We start from the raw sequence: 16,627 nt of genomic DNA on the forward strand, positions 1-16,627 counted from the left end.
GAATCCAGAGAAGCCAGGAAGGAGAAGTGAGGAGGGAGAGAGAGCATTCCAGGCATGGGTTACAAAAAAGTCAACAGTCAACAAAAAGGCAGGGTCGGAAGGCAGAGGGTCCTGTGGGGTAAAAGTAAGGTCATTGTAGCTGAAATGTATGTAGAGGGGAGTCAACTGTAAGGAGATCAGAAAGGTAAAGGAGTCACGTTGTGAAGGACTTTACATGCCAAACAGGATTTTCTATTTGATCCTAGGGATACTAGGGAGCTACTAGGATTTATAGAGATGGAAGAGACTTCAGTCTTCCAGCCCAACCTCATTTCATTGTTGTTGTGTGACTCTTCATGATTCCATGGACGCCACTAGTGTCCATGGGGTTTTCTTGGCAAAGATACTGGAGTGGTTTGCCATTTCCTTCCCCAGTGGATTAAGTCAAATAAAGCTTAAGTGACTTGCCCAGGGTGACACTGCTAGTAAGTGATTGAGGCAGATTTGAATTCAGTTTTTTCTGACTCCAGGCCTATGTCTCTATCCACTGAGCCACCTAGCTGCCCTTCCTTTTATAGTTGAGGAAATTGAGACCCAGAAAAGTTAAGTGACTTGCCCAGGGTCCCATAGTCATCCTGGGTCCAAGGCAACTTGAGGCTGAGGTATCCCTGAACCTGATGCTCTCTATCTCCTACTCTACTGTGACTCACTTTGTTATTTTTGGAATTAATTATTTTCCTTGTCATGAAGATAAGATATGCAAAGTGCTGAATGGATTATCCCCAGGGTAAGTGCATGAATAGTTCAGACGTGTGATTCATCTTTAGTTCTTCAATCAGAAGCAGGTCTGTCTTTCTCCCCGTGTCATACACCTGCTCATCACACTGGGATCCTTGAATGCAGTTGTCTCTACAGAGCCCTAGCTTCATTCTGCTGTACCAGAAAATGTTGGTTAGAAAATGTTACTAAGGCTTACCTCCCAAACAGGACTTGTGACTGAAGAGCTGGTCTCCCAGAAGGGCAATAGTCCAGTGCTCATTCGACAGGAATTCTGAGAGAATTATTCTGCCCAGGTAGACTTGCCTTGGCCTAGGTGGCAAGGGAATTCATTCTCTTCCTTCCTCCTTAGATCTACCTTGCACAAAAGAAAGATGAAAAATTTTAAACGAAAAAATTCACCTTTTTTCCCTCTAATGAATGAATGAATGAATGAATGAATGAATGAGCTCTTTCTGGACAAGAACCGCCTCTTTTTTCTGTGTTACATCCCCAGTACTAGGCACATAATAAATGCTTAGAGGAATTAATAATTAATAAATGCTTATCAACTGATTGATTAATTGACCGATTGTGCTTATAAGATGTTTATCCAGGTATCAGATCAAGAAGAGATTCCCCACCATGTTTAAACCATGTCTTCAGAAGGCAAATGTTCTCCAACTGGACGGTGTTATTCAGGTTCACACATTATCTTCCTACTCCTATCATCTCCTCTATTGAGCTTTAGGAATGAAAGGGGTCTTGGGAGGATGATAGAGCTTCCTGGGATGGGGAAGGAAGCACCTGTCTGGACATTCTGTACCTCCCCGACAAGCAAGCTTTGAGTCCCCAGTGCTTACCAATACAGTACCCTGCATATAGCTTACTGAATTGAATTGAGATGAAATGGGAAGTACTAGGGACTAAATAATTCAGTGGTATCCTTTGGTGTGCAAAGGTGCTGCCTCCTCAAGTCTCCTTTGAGTCTGTAAATATTCCAGGAACCTCTAAATGATCCTAGAGAACTTCCCTGTCTTCTCTACCCACCCTCCCATTACCCCCCATCCCTCCTAATTCCTATTCATCCCATCCTACTTATTATTCTGGATGAGGTCTGCCTCCCCATACCTCCTGTATCCCCTCACTTTCCCAGGGATCAGGATGCTTGGCTTAGGGATGAAGAGATCAAAGATCTACAAGTATCCAGGCCCTTAACTCTAGGAAAACTGAGTCAATCCAAGAGATTCCCAGGCAATGTAACATTTAAGCCAAATAAGAAAATATCTTTTGTTTTCCATTCTTACATTTAATTCTCTCCTATCATCACCACCACCACTTTAAACTGCGATACAGGGAAAAGAACACTGAACTGGGGCGTCAGGAAACCTGACTTCTAGTTCTGGTTCTATCGCAGGCCTATTGTGTAAAACCAGATGAGCAGTCCCCTTTCTGGGCCTGAGTATCTCTTATCTGTAAAATGGACTGATTGAAGTAGAGACCAACATGGCTCAATTTCCAAAGATTCATCACCAAGTTCACCCCAGGCTGATGAATATCTTGGCCATGGCAGTTTCCAGAGAGTTAGTTACAGATGAGTTGTCATTTCCATTGCTAGGAGGAGTGTTCACCCCATGGAAATTTGAAGGGCAGTTAAGTTAGGCAAGGTGGTTAGGGCACCAGGCCTAGAGTCAGGAAGACTCATCTTCAAGAGGTCAAATCTGGCCTCCGACACTGACTAGCTGTGTGACCCTGGGCAAATCACTGACCCCTGTTTGTCTCAGTTTCCTCATCTGTCAAATGAGCTGGAAAAAGAAATGGCAAACTACTCTAGTATCTTTGCCAAGGAAACCAAGAAAATTACAAATCCTTGAAATCCCAGGTTCAAGGCATGGTTCTGCCATTAGCTAACTGTGTGACCTTGAGTAAGTGAATTCTCCTCCATGGGCCTCTGTGTCCTCCTCTTTAAGACAGAGTCAGACAAGATGATCTCCAAAGGTCCTTCCCAACTCCAATAGTCTATAAATCCATCATTCTATGAATAAATACTTTGTTTATTTGAACTGAGGTCTCTGAAATTGTTGTTTGCCCTGTCAATAAGCAAGTGTGCAAGAATTTTATGTCTGTGAATTGCCGCCTCACCCAGCATTTTTTTTTACAGGATGACAGTTCTGAGCAAGGCACAGGATCTCAGTTAAGCAAATAAACTCAAGACATGCTTATCAAACCTTCAGGATGCCACAGAGCTGGAAAGGAAAACTAATAAAGTGGGTGACAGACGCAGCATCTGAAAATTTTTTGACAGGGAGGATGAGCCAAAACTAACAAGCTGAAATTTAATAGGGATAAATGGAAATTTCTGCACATAAAGTTCAAAAACTTAACTGGGTAAACACAAGATAAGGAAGATATGGCTTAAAACAGCCACTCGTGAAAGAACCTATGAGTTTTAGTGGACAGAAAACACAATATTAGGCAATAGTGTAACAAGGTGGTCAGAACTGCTCTTGCAATCTTGGACTGTGTTAAGAGAGGTACAGTAGCCAGAAATAAAGAACTGAGATTTTATAAATATAGAGAGCTGCCAGAAAAAATTCTCTACCAGGACAGATTGGCCACCAGATGCTATTTCTGATCTCAGAGAGGTGCCTATGGGATCAAGAGTGACTTGCTCAGGGTCACCCTTTCAGTTTTTGTCAAGGGTAGGATTTGATTCCAAGGCCAGATGTCTCTGCCACTCCATGGTGCCTTTCATCTTGTGCATAATAGTTACTTAATAAATGCTCGTTGAATTCTTGTTCATTGAATTATTGAATGCAGAGGACAATAAGGGTATTCCGCCATCATTACTGTTTGTGTTTTTTCTGGATAGCCGGATCCTGCTGGCAGAGATATTTCCATCCGTCCAATTCTGGAGCACTGTGAGAACAGCCATATGACAATTTGGCTGGGCATTGTCTATGCTTACAAAGGTCTCCTCATGGTAGGTTTTTCTTGTATTATTTGATGTTGCTGTCAATTCCATTTATACCTTTATGGTAGCTAAGTGCATGTTCCTTGTTATAAAGCAGGGGGGGCAAGTTATTTGCTTTTAAAAACTGAAGACTAAATATACAATATAACTTAATTTAGACAACTAGTCCAATAAAATAGCTGATCTTTTAAAATTAAGAACAAAGACTATTAAAATCTTTTTAGATTAAGAACAAGCATTTTTAAAAATCTGTTTTCAGTTCAACACTATGCAGAGGCAAGAGGAGCAGGGAAAGGACAAAAGGAGAGAGAGAGAGAAGTAGAGAAGAAAGAAACCAGAAATGAAAGACAAGCAAAGAGAAAATTAACTATATAGACAAAGGAAGAGAGAAAAAGGAGACAGAGACAGACAGAGAGAGAAAAAGAGAAGAGAGCGAGAGGAGCCAGAGGAAGAAAGGGAAATGAGAGAGAGGGGAGAAAGAAAGGAAAGAGAGAGGAGAGGGAGAGGGAGAGGAAGAAAAGGAGGTGGGAAGAAAGAAATTAGAGAGGAGAAAAAAAGGAAAGAGAGAGGGATGAGAGAAAAAAGAGGAGAGGGAGAAGAGAGGAGGGGGAAGAGAGAGGAAAAGAGAGAGGACAGGGAGAGAGAAAAAGAGAAGAAAGAGGCTCAGTAGGTTTTAGAGTCAGTGTGAGTCACATTCTGTTTCTGAGGTATCACCTATTACTATCTAGTCCTTTAAAAAGTTAGTTAGCTGATTGGCCACTGTTAACAGCTCTTTAGCTACATTGATCCTTAAACTATTGAGGCCCAATGGTCAGTGTAACAACCAGAACAACTCATCAGGGTAGAGATTATATTCTGGGCTATGGGATCAGTGACCATTAATAGCACTCAAGAGCCAACTCAAATCAAGACAAAGACCTTAGACCAGAGGTCACCCATGCCCGTGCACCCAATGGACAATAACAGAGCCTATTTTTCAATGAACAAGCAAATTTTGCAGTCTTCATGGTGCAAGTTCCCAGTGGTCTATGTTCCTCATTCCCTGTTCCCCAAGTTCCTAGTCCTATAGAAAAATTTCCCAAATATCAGCCCCTGGACTGCCAGTTGACAGACTCTGCTTACCCATTGCATGGGCTTGTTGGTAAGGCCTTCAGATTGACACTACTTTTATTTCTGAAAGAAAAGGTCAGTTAGTCATTCTTAAAATGAACCTACATTTTTACAAGACGTCATACTTGGCAAAGTTTACAACCTCAAAAACCTTTGAAGCTAAAAAAGCTTTAAAGGTTTCTAAAGCTTACAACCACTCTGTTGAGGGAGGTACATTCAGCCAATAACGATCAAAGTTTTGGTCAAAGCTTTAACTTAATCCCTATGGCCTGTCGCTGGGGGACTGCTGCAGATTCTAATGCCTTAGAATACCCTAAATACCATCACCCCTTCACTCCTACAGAGAGGGAAGGGATTGGGGAGAAAGGGGGAGCCCTTTTTGCTGTCCCAAGCAATAGCTCCTCCAGCTGCCAATGAACAGGATGCCCATCGAGTCAGAGCCAAGCCAAGAAGGAAGCAATGACTAGAAAAGGAGAGTCAGTGGCTTAAACAACCGCTGAGTCAGAGGCTTCCACCTTCATACTAGCAACTGAGTCATCCCGTTGTCCTACCCCACCCCCCTAAAAATAAATTTACAGGTAACTGGTGAGCTGCATAGCTTTCTGGCCTAATTATATCAGGACTTTCCCTCCTATCAGGTCAGTGGGCTTTCTAAAATTCAAGACTAAGTCCAGGGGTAGGGAACCTTTGGCTTTGAAAGTGACATTGTGACTCAAGTGCAACCCTTTGACTGAATCCAAAACTTGAGAACCTAGAGGGTCACATGTGGCCTCAAGACTGAAGGTTCCCCACCCCATCTCCTGAGCCATACCCCTCCTTGACTGCAGGCAATACCTTGCTGGCCAAATTAAAAGATTCACCAGGAAATTACCAAACCATTCGTGGACCTGAAGTGGCAGATGATACCTCTCCTGCCACTCTGGAAGGATCTACCAGCAAGAAAGATGATGTTCTGAAGCCTGGTGCCACTGCCCAGAAGAAACACCACATCCCATCCAAGAGCAAATTCATCATCAGAACTGAAACTATCTTTACTCAGACCAAAAGTTGTCACCAACAGATTCCGAGGGAGATATTCTACATCCAGTTCAATTTCTGTGTCCCACATATCTGTATTGAAAGAATAGCAAGGCAGACATTTATCACCCAAAAACCTAAATTCGGAGCCCCAGAAGAGGAGACCCTCTCCACTGCTGTTTCTGAGACAAAAAAAACTTGGCAGCCACACTGCTCCAGCTGAGATCATAACAAACTTATAGCGAAACAAGGAGCCAGATGGTACAGGAAATAGAGTACTAGGTGAGGAGTCAGGAAGTCCTGAGTTTGAATCCTACCTCAAACACATACTAGCTATAGCATTGGCAAATAACTTGGCCTTTCTGAACCTCACTTTCCTCATGTGTAAAATGAGGGAGTTGGATTCAATAACAATTTAGATGACCAATGATAAAACTTGCTGTCTGCTTCCTTATAGAAAAGTGATGCACTTAAGATGCAGCATAAGACATATATATATACATTTTCAGATGTGACCAACATGGGATTTTGTTTTCTTGACTATGCATATTTATTTGTAATAATAAAATTCATTTTTTTAAACTTGGGTGTAAGTGGGAAGGAGAAAGAGGATAAGGATAAGGAAATCAAAAAGGAAGAAAAGAAAGTTATTGAATTTTTTTTATCCCACAGAAAAAAATAGGAAGAAGGTCAAAAACTGTCACAAGCAGGACTGCTTTGAAAGTCGCATTGTGTTTATTATATATCATGTCTGAACATATACTATACATCAATTTGATGTACTATAATTTTACATTTATTATGTATCATTTATTACAATATTTTTTAAGGAAAAGCAAGCCATAAATGTTTTATGGACAATCCTTTTTATTTTTTCCATTCTAATATAGAGAGAGAAAAGCCCTTTTTATTTGGTATTTTTAAAGTTCAGAACAAAAATGAATGATTTTTTTCAATAAACTTCCTTCACCAGAAAAAATAAATTGCCTTCTCCAAGCATCCCTCAGCCATGATGTAAAAAAAACAAACAAAAAAAAACATTAAATTATTGAGACTTTTAAACAGTCTTTGGCCACCATCAGTGGAGAATTCCTCATGAGTGGGATACTATGCATTTGTTTCTATGTATACACAACTAAAGGTGTGGAAACTATGTCACAAGAGGCGAACAGCAGAGTTTGAGGGCATGAGGGCAACCTTGCACATTTGTAAACTGGGGATCCTGGCAAGACTGAATATGACCTGATGGTACACTGCATGCTGAAACCAACAGAGCCTGTACCTGAACAAAGGGCCTGGTACTCCTACAATCCCTGCGGTGTCTTATCATACATAGCCTTGAACTGCCTCCTTCCATGAATTTTATAATCAAATTGCCCCCATATCAGTCATCCTCCCTAGAATGGCATATTTTCTTCCTTGCTCAGAGCTCTCATTATAATTAGGGATGCCCTCCCAGTTCCTGCAACAGATCTTCCATCTCCACAGGTCTGAGCACATTACTCATGGTCATGGTCCTTATTTTCTACACTATTAGCAACCTTACACGTCAAAATATACCACTTTTCACCCCCAGTGTGTTACACAAGCAAGATGGACAAAATGGAGTCCTAGATCTCAGTTTCTTAAATCTATTTTGTGTTATGGACCCTTCTCGCAGGGGTTCTCCACTCTTCTGGTGAAGCCCACATACCCATTCTCAGAATATGGTTTTTTTTCCAAATTTATTTATTTATTTGTTTTCATTTTTCAACAGTCACTTAGAATATGATTTTTAAATGCATGAAATAAAACATCAGATTACAAAGGAAGCCAATCATATTGAAAAGTAGTTATTAAAATATTTTAGCAAATCAAATTCAAAGAGCCCCAGAAATCTGTTAGGATGAGGAATCCATGAACCCTTGAATGACAGGCTCTACCCTAGAAAACCCTCAAGCGTTTTATTTCTGAACAGCAGAACAACTAGTCTTTCTTATTAACCACCAAGGAATTTTTTCTCTTTTTTTTTTTCTTACGCATATCTACACCCAGAATAAAACCTTTTTTTTTTCTGAATTAGACTCCACTCTCTGTTCTCCTCTATATGTATTCATTCTATGAACCACAGTCCCTATAGTTAGCCACCACTTTGAAAAAGCTGGAAGCTGTGAGGACAGTGTTATAACTCGCTCTACGTAGCGCCAAGGCCTTCAGTGACTGGATACCCTCTGAGCCTTTGCAGGTAGGGGATAAGGCACAGATAGCCACAAACCCTGTAAAATCTGACTCTACCACCAAGAAACAAGAGGAAAACTCCATCAGACCCTTCTGAATTCCATAAGAAATAAGCCCAATGCCTTTCTGAAGGGGGTAACAGCCTAGAGTTCATACCATAGCAATTGAGGAAATCCCCAGGTGGGGAAAAGGATGGGACAGATCCATTCCCAGAGTTAAACTGAATCTCTCACCAGGATAAAGCGGGGCAGGGGAAAGATGAGGGCAGAAAGAGTCAGGGATTTATATACAAGAGTTGAGATAGGCAGGTAAATAAGTATTGTTCAGAATCGAAAACTAGGAGATTCTATCAAAGTTTAAGAAACCAAAATGTGGTGACATAGAGTTGATATTTTATCTAAACTCAGAAGCTCAGGTCTTTCTGTTCTGATAACTTGAATGCCCCCCCCACCTAAGTTTTGGGGCCCTTCGTCCCCAAGGTTCCAATGACAAACTAACACCCTCTTCCCCACCACCACAGGTATATTCTGCAGATCCAGCCCTATATTCCTCATATTTCCATTTTTTTCTCATGCCCAATTCCATGTGTTCCAATTTTCCTTCAGTCTTGGCCCTAACCTCATTGAAATAATCCCCAAATATGGACCCCTGGACTGAATTATTGACTTGGAATCTACAGACCCATTTCATAGCATTTTTACTAATGATCCTGGACTGATCCTCTCTTTGTCTCTGACACACCCGAGAGACAACTATTTACACCAGGCTGATCTTGTCAGCATCCCTCTGGGAGTAACTGTGGTTCCCTTTAGCCAAGATTCACTTGTAGTTCCGGAGAAGCTTGGTCATGATTCAGGAATGTCTGTGTACTCTTATGCTCCATCTCTGTTATAGTCTGATGAAATGCAGGAAACTGGCCTCATGGTGGATAAATCCACCCTAATTATGCTGTTTTCTTTAAACAGCATTTCTAAGCTACTTACAACTACAAGCCAAAAGAGGCTCATGATTTTACTAAAGCATTTCAGGAGTTCCTTTCTGTATGTATAAAGGAGTTTTCTTTAGGAATGTTCTTAAACAATCAGCCACTAAACTGTAATGAAGCTACATAAACAGCCCAACAAATGATAAACGTCAACCTCATCACTTTATAGGTGACTGGCCATTTTATGAAAGCAACCAACAAAACACTGGGAACTTCTAATAATTGGGTGGTTGAAGGATCAACCCCACCCTGGAGGTGTTTGAGAAGCAAGGGTCAGCTCTGAGAAAAGCTTCACTCTTCATTTTTCCCTTTGCATCTCTTAGAGAGTGAAGCAAAGAGGGGAGGAGATTTAGTTCTCCTCTCCTTCTTCTTAAGGAATGATATCTTATAGTAGAAGCAATGGCAGCATCCAGTGGAGCTGGGGGCCAGCTGCGCCATTGAAGTGAGTGAAGACATGAAGAAGAGTTGAGAGCACAGCTCCTGAAGCCACATCCTTCTTGGAAGATGGCAGGCCCCAGAGCCAAGAGTCCTATTGGTCCCCTACATTGGTTACATTTCTTTCCAAATGGAGCATAGCAGCACTTAGGCCAAGATTTCAGCTGAGCCCAAAACTAAGCATCAAAATCAAAATCACCCCCAGATTTATGCCCAAGGAGGCCAGCAAAGTGACTTAGTCAGCAGAAAGGCCACATCTCATCAAAGCAGCACAAAGACATCACAAGAAAACATCTAGAGATGTCAGAGGTATAAATTGCCTTGGCCATATGGATTCCCTATAAGTGCACTTCTCCACTTGTGAACTCGCTAGGCTCCCAATTTTTCCCTCACTGTTGTGTGCATTTGTGGAAAAGTGTACCCCATGTTTTATGGGGGAGATGTTTTGTTACTAGTTTTCTAACTATACCATTTCAGCAAATTATTCTGCTTTAAGCTAATTGTGTCCTCTGGCTAACCATCAAAAGGTAAACACATTAGATGGGGATTGTGGACTAGAATTTTAAGAGTATAGATCCACAAATTACCTTTAACCTAGAACAGTCTCACAGGGGACTCAACCTGTGAGTGCAAGGTGGGAGAGGGGAGTAACTCAAAGAAACACTGTAAATACATATATGTGTGTGAATGTGTGTGTGTATGCAATGCCAAGACATTGGCTTTATTTATTAATAATTCAAAGTGAATGAATGTAACCCACCCACACAAATTAAGACCCATGAGATACAAGGACATCTGCATGTGTTGTAACTGACAGAGCATTAACATTTTAAAATATTTTAATGAAAATGTTTGATTATGTGCCACGGCTTTAAACTCCACTAAAAATTCTAAAATTCTAAATTCCACTAAAAATACATTTTGAATATGTAAACATAATTGCCTATAGTTTAATTTGCACCCTAGAAAACCTGTTCAGATTCCCAAATGGGAAGAGTTTATGAAAGAATTTGAAATAAAACCATCATCAAATTATGTATATGTGTGTATGCAGATATAGATATAGATATAGATAGTATTTTATCTCAGGATGGATTCTATTTCTTTATTCTGTTCCAGGAAAAAATATTAAAAAATTAGACCCATGAGTTAAGTGTAATAAGATTAAAATTTATCAAAAATCAATCAGTCAAATAGTTATTACTTGTCCCTATGCTATACCAGGTACTGTGCTAGAAGCAAGGGATAAAAAGACAAAAATGAAACAGTCTTTTCGCCAAGGAGCTTGTATTCTATCAGGGAAGACCATCTGTACCTTAATAAGTAAAGTCCCACACTTAGGTAAAAAAAAATTCAGCTGCACAAGCACTGAATGGGGAAGTTTGTGTGAAAAGGGCTTGGGGGTCTGGACTGCAAGAGAGCCCAATATATTACATATCACTTCCCCCCCAAAAAAAACTAAAAACCCTAACTCAGTCTTAGACTACATGTGCCTTAGTAGTTTTAATTGTGTCTGACTCTTCATGGCCCTATTTGAGGTTTTCTTGGTAAAGATACTAGTTTACCATTTCCTTCTCCAGTTTATTTTACAGTTGAGGAAACTGAGGCAAAGAGGGTTAAGTGACTTGCCCAGGGCCACAGAGCTAGTAAGTATCTGAGGCTGGATTTGAACTCAGGAAGATGAGTCTTCCTCCAGGCCCGCACTCTATCTACTGAAACACCTAGCTACCCACTTTTTAAACCCTAGAGTGAGCCTAAAAAAACCTGGTCTGGGGGAGGCGGGAGCTGGGAGACAGTCCCTTACTGCTACTAAATTCCCTACAGCTACAGTATTAGTCCTTAATCACGGAGGATATCTAAAGAACTTGTAGGGTCTGAGCTAACTCTTGGGTCACCCTTCCTACTGGTCAGGTGGGATATACTCTACCCTATACTATCTCTTACACATGGAGATTACAATCCTCAGTACAGATATGCATGCAAAATGCTGCACTGAGAGTCACACAAGGCCTGCAGTTTCTCACTCCAGTCTCCAACTGTTTCCTCAACCCTTCCTTCTAAAAGTTCCTCCCATTTTAGTTTTCTATGCCCCAGCTATACCCATGTCCATCCTGAAGGTTGGGTCACTACATCAAACATTCACTACATGTTTATAGAGGGGCTTGTTGACTAAGACTTCACTAATTCCTTCAGCAAACATTCATTAAGTTCCCACTAGTTCTAGTACCAGATAGTGGAAAGAAAGGAGGGCGTGGGCATTTGCATAAATAGTGCAATGCAGTGCAATGAATTGAAGGAATTCAGAGAAACAAGGGAAGGTTTGCATGACCAGCTTCAAAGTGAAGGAAAAAACCCAAGAAAACAATACAATTATCCCTTCTACATCAGAACATTCCCCATTGCAGTTTCACTATATGCGGGGGACGGTATAAGAAATTATTTGGGAATTTGGGGCAGTTTTGCAGAAGCTACAGACAACACCCAAAGGCCAGCAGACAGCACTAAAAAAGTTTAAAAACTCAGAAATGCATAAAATATATGTACAGAATTGCATAATATCAACATATTTTATCTTTTAATACCATGATAATTCAGACTTCTTCTCTGGTATGAAGGCAGGACCAAAACAAATTGTATGCAGATTTTCCAGATCACCAGAAAGCCCCTAACCCTCCAGATGTGTAAGAGATAATTGTATTGATAATATATGATAATATAAATGAAATGAGCACTGAAAATGAAGCTGAAAGCTATACAGCAACAATGGCCAATCTTAGCTCAGAAAAGTAATTAGGAGAGCCATCTCTCTCCTCTCTTTGGCGGATTATGGGTACAGAGTATTTCATATACTTTCAAACATGAACATTAGGTTGGTTTTGCTTAACAATTTTGCTTTGTTACAATGAAAGGTTTACAGGTGTGGGGGAGGGCATAGGGGAAGGGCAAATATCTAGGAATTTCTGTAAGGTAAAAAATAAAGGGTATCAATAAAACTTTCATTTTATTCCTTAAAGGACAAGAAAGAGCAAAAAACAGGAGACGATCTCATTTATAGTTCTTTCCTAAGGTCTAGTTGTGACTATAGCCCAGTATGATGCCACCTGTGGGTATTCTGAGGCTCTCTCATAGAGGCCTGCCCATTCCAGGAAATGCTTATCAACACCCCACCTCACCCTGTGAGCTGTAGTCACCCCAACTCACGTAGGTCAAGCAAAATGAAACTACTCACACTTTTGTAACACATGAATGACAAAGCATTGTCAACCCTCGGAGACAGATAATGCCAGTATCATTACTCTCATTTTATGAATAAGGAGCCTGAGGCCCTGAAAAGAGAAATGACTTGTCCAAGACCACATAGCTAAGTGAGGATCCTAGGGAAGACTTGAACTCTAGTCTTCTGGCTCCTGTCTAATGCCCTTTCCATTATATCACTCTCTCTATGCTTTATGACTGATGACATCTACTAATCCTTCCATGGGTTAACCCTCCTTGACTTATCTATAGGCCCATACAGCTCAATTCCTGACACCAGAAAATGGCTGAATTATACCAAATATGTTAGTTTAAGATAGTGAATAGACCTATGGTTTCAATGAGATAGGGAACTCCCAAGTGAGAGAACTACCTTTTCCAAAGCAGTCAGCACCTCATCTGTAACTTCTAGGAATGGAGAATTACTTAGACTACCAAGAGGTTATAGGACTTGTCCAGGGTTCCACAACCAGTTTGTGTCAGAACTGGGACTTGAACTCAGGTCTTCCTGGCTCCAAAACTGGCTCTATATCCATTTCATCACACTTTTAAAAAAATCCTAACTAGATCATTCTATTTCATTTCATTTCTTAGGTATCACAATAGGCTATGCCTGAATTTTCCTTTGAAAATTGATATTTAACAAAGTCCCTGAGCAATTAATACCATAAAGTCTTGACTTCTTACAGTCACCATCTTTGCCCTACACTGAAAATATTGATATTAGAGATAGGGCAGTGTAGTGGGATCAGCAATGTTTTGGGAATCAAGAGACCTGATTTGATATCTCCATTTACCCACTTGACTAACTGTGTAGGTGACTCATTGAATGCCAGACCTGGAATCAGGGAGACCTGAGTTCAAATCTGACTTCAGACTAACTGTGTGAACCTGAGAAAGTCACTTAACCCTCTTTGCCTCAATTTCCTCATCTGTAAGATGAACTGGAGAAGAAAATGGCAAACCACTCTGGTATCTTTGCCAAGAAAACCCAAAAAGACATCCCAAAGAGTTGGACACCACTGAAAACAACTGAACAAGCTGTGTGATCTTGGTCAAGTAATATCATTTCTCATTTCTCTAGCTCTCAACTTCATAATCTATAAAATGAAAATAATACATAATCTGCCTTAGAAAGTTGTTGTAACATACTTTGTAAACCTTAGGATGTTAAAATAAATGAGTGACTCTTATGTAAAACTGAACTCCAGCTTCCCTTTCTCCCTCCCTCCATTCTGCACAGGGACCTTGTTTAAGGACTATAGTGGGTAAGAGAGACTAAACTTGTTCTGTTTGGCCCCAGAGCCAAACACCCAGGCAGTGGGTGGAAGTCACTAACAAATAAATAAATAAATAAATGGATAGATGAATGGATGGAAAAATAGATGAATGACTGAATAAGCAAACGTATTAATAGTTAAATAGCTAAATAAATAAATGGATGAATTAGCTCATGAATAGATGGATGAACAAATAAAGGTATGAATAAATAAGTAAACAAATGAATAAATGAACAGGTAAATGACGATTAGACTTCTTGTCAGAAGCAACTTCGAATAACTCAAGCTGCTCAAAAGCGAAATGGGCTGCCTCCAGAAATAATCAATCCTCCTCACTGTGGGTTTTCCAGTAGAGCCTGAAGCATGTGTTGTACCATTCTAAGGTTTAAACTCATCAGGAGGAACCCCAGGACATAGCAAAGGATAGACTTCTCAAGCTCAAAGGACATTAGATACATTGACATTCACAAGACCGTATCAGAGGCAAAACTCTTCCAGACGATCCTCAGTTTTCCTCCCCTTCCATTCCTCAGCAGTACACTGTGGATAGGAAAGCAACTGTCCAAAGACACACACACACACACACACACACACACACACACACACACACACACACACACACACACACTAGCTGAGCAATAACAATCTTTCTTTTCTATTTCCTGTTCCAGCTGTTTGGTTGTTTCCTAGCTTGGGAGACTCGCAACGTGAGCATTCCAGCATTGAATGACAGCAAATACATCGGGATGAGTGTCTACAACGTGGGGATCATGTGCATCATTGGGGCAGCAGTCTCCTTCCTCACCAGAGACCAGCCCAACGTGCAATTCTGTATTGTGGCATTGGTCATAATATTCTGCAGTACCATCACACTCTGCCTCGTGTTTGTGCCAAAGGTAAGTAGTTCCCTTCCGCCACAACTTGGCTGCCTTGTCTTTGAGTGAAGTGTATGTCAACAACTTGTATTTCTGTTGTAGCTTGGTTTTCCAGAATTGTAAATCACCTTACTGAATCAAATAAATGTCTGCCCTTAGGGGAGCTTTCAAAAATGCAGAAAATAAAATATACTAAAATGAAAGAAAATTTCAGTGAAAATATAAAAAAAATATGGGTGCCTCCATTTCTGGGAGGTGATGTAAGAGGGGCCTTGTTCTGCCTCAATAATTTTGTTATTTGCTCATTGATTTCCATTTAAAAAAGTTACAGTTACATTCTACTAAGGGGACAAAAGATTCTAATGTCACACTTACACAGGGAGAAAGTTTTTTTTACAAATGATATTTTTAAAGGGAAATGCTAACTTTCTGATAAAAAAGGAAAGTCATGTCATGGAATTGAGGGCTAGAAACCAATATGCTGGAGTCTTACTGAATCAAAAGGTAAATTACTAAATTTTAAAATTTACAAAATTAAATTTCAATTTTTAAATTTTCAGTGGGAGCATTTACACATCAGGCCTCAAAGCAGAGTTTGTTTTTGTTACTGTTGTCATTAATTGTTTAGACTTAAGAAAGTGATAGAGAACATATTAATAATACAGACCAAACTTTAAAGTATGTCTAGCTTTTCAGGGAGTTGGTTGCTAAACACTTACTAGCACATTCCTGGCTGAAAAGGACCTTAAGACCAATCCCTTTGGTTTATAAATAGAAAACTGGGGTCCATACAGGCAGAATGCCCAAGGTCATAAAATAAATATCTTCTGTCCTATGCAGTCTCATTTATGATTTCTTGAAACAGAACTCTGGAAAACCAGGCTTGGATAAAACCCATTGGGATTCAAATGATGCTACTCAGCTATACCAAATCACTCTGGCTCTTACGGATTGTCCAATAACAGGCCCCAGTCCAAGCTTCATTTGGTCATTTTTTGGGTTTTTTGATGGCTCAAAGTGAATGTAAATAGCCATTGTTTCTATGCTGGCCAGAAACCCTGAAGGTCTTCCCTTCCTTGATTGATTTTTTTTTTTTTAAGTAGGCAAACTAGGCCATCTTCTGCCTCATTTCTTACCTAGCTTTAAATCACTGATTAGGTGTTGCCTCAGACAAACTGAGCCCTGGAAAAGACCTTAGTTTAAAAAGGCCAAGGTCTCCCATAGCATCTGGGGGCCATCTCCAGTCCACTTGATTTTTATCCTGCCACTGGACTCTGATGACTGGAGGAGAGAGTAGGGCTGATGACTTTGCCTCACTTAAATCAATACACATGCAAGTCAAGATATCACCCTCCTGATGTCATTGGTCCTCTTGGAGAATGAACAACACGGTCATATAGGTGGTGGTGGTGGTTGATGTTGACTAGTTTCAGTCATGTATTATTCAAAGATGATAGCCTGTTCAGAACCCAAACCCTGACCATCTAATTGCCTCACCCTGCCTATCTCAGACAGTGTTCCTACTGTAGGGCTAGCCCTAAAAGAGAGGTCATCCAGCTTCTGAAACTAGTGTCTTCTAAATTTACATCTACACTTCTAAATTTGTATCTATGATAATTCCTTTTTCCCCAACTTTCTAAGCAACTTAGATTTAAAAAATATTAGAGCTCAGAGGGTCATTAGAACAGCGAATGTCAAAGTTCAAAGAGATCTTAGAAATCATTTGGTCTTAACCATTCATTCC

General features: G+C 40.3%; 1 protein-coding gene across 2 annotated transcripts in view; it reads left to right on the top strand.

The window, feature by feature from the left end:
• Positions 1–16,627, top strand: part of GABBR2 (gamma-aminobutyric acid type B receptor subunit 2) — an 818,519-nt gene that overhangs the window by 780,661 nt on the left and 21,231 nt on the right. The window contains exons 14-15 of one of the 2 annotated variants that reach the window (XM_072597480.1): positions 3,608–3,718; positions 14,680–14,904. In XM_072597480.1, coding sequence (XP_072453581.1) covers positions 3,608–3,718; positions 14,680–14,904 — 336 coding nt within the window. The remainder of the gene's footprint in view (positions 1–3,607; positions 3,719–14,679; positions 14,905–16,627) is intronic. The other variant, XM_072597481.1, reaches the window with a different exon arrangement.

The sequence above is a fragment of the Notamacropus eugenii genome, chromosome 3 (genome assembly GCF_028372415.1).
Source record: "Notamacropus eugenii isolate mMacEug1 chromosome 3, mMacEug1.pri_v2, whole genome shotgun sequence".
Taxonomy (NCBI): domain Eukaryota; kingdom Metazoa; phylum Chordata; class Mammalia; order Diprotodontia; family Macropodidae; genus Notamacropus; species Notamacropus eugenii.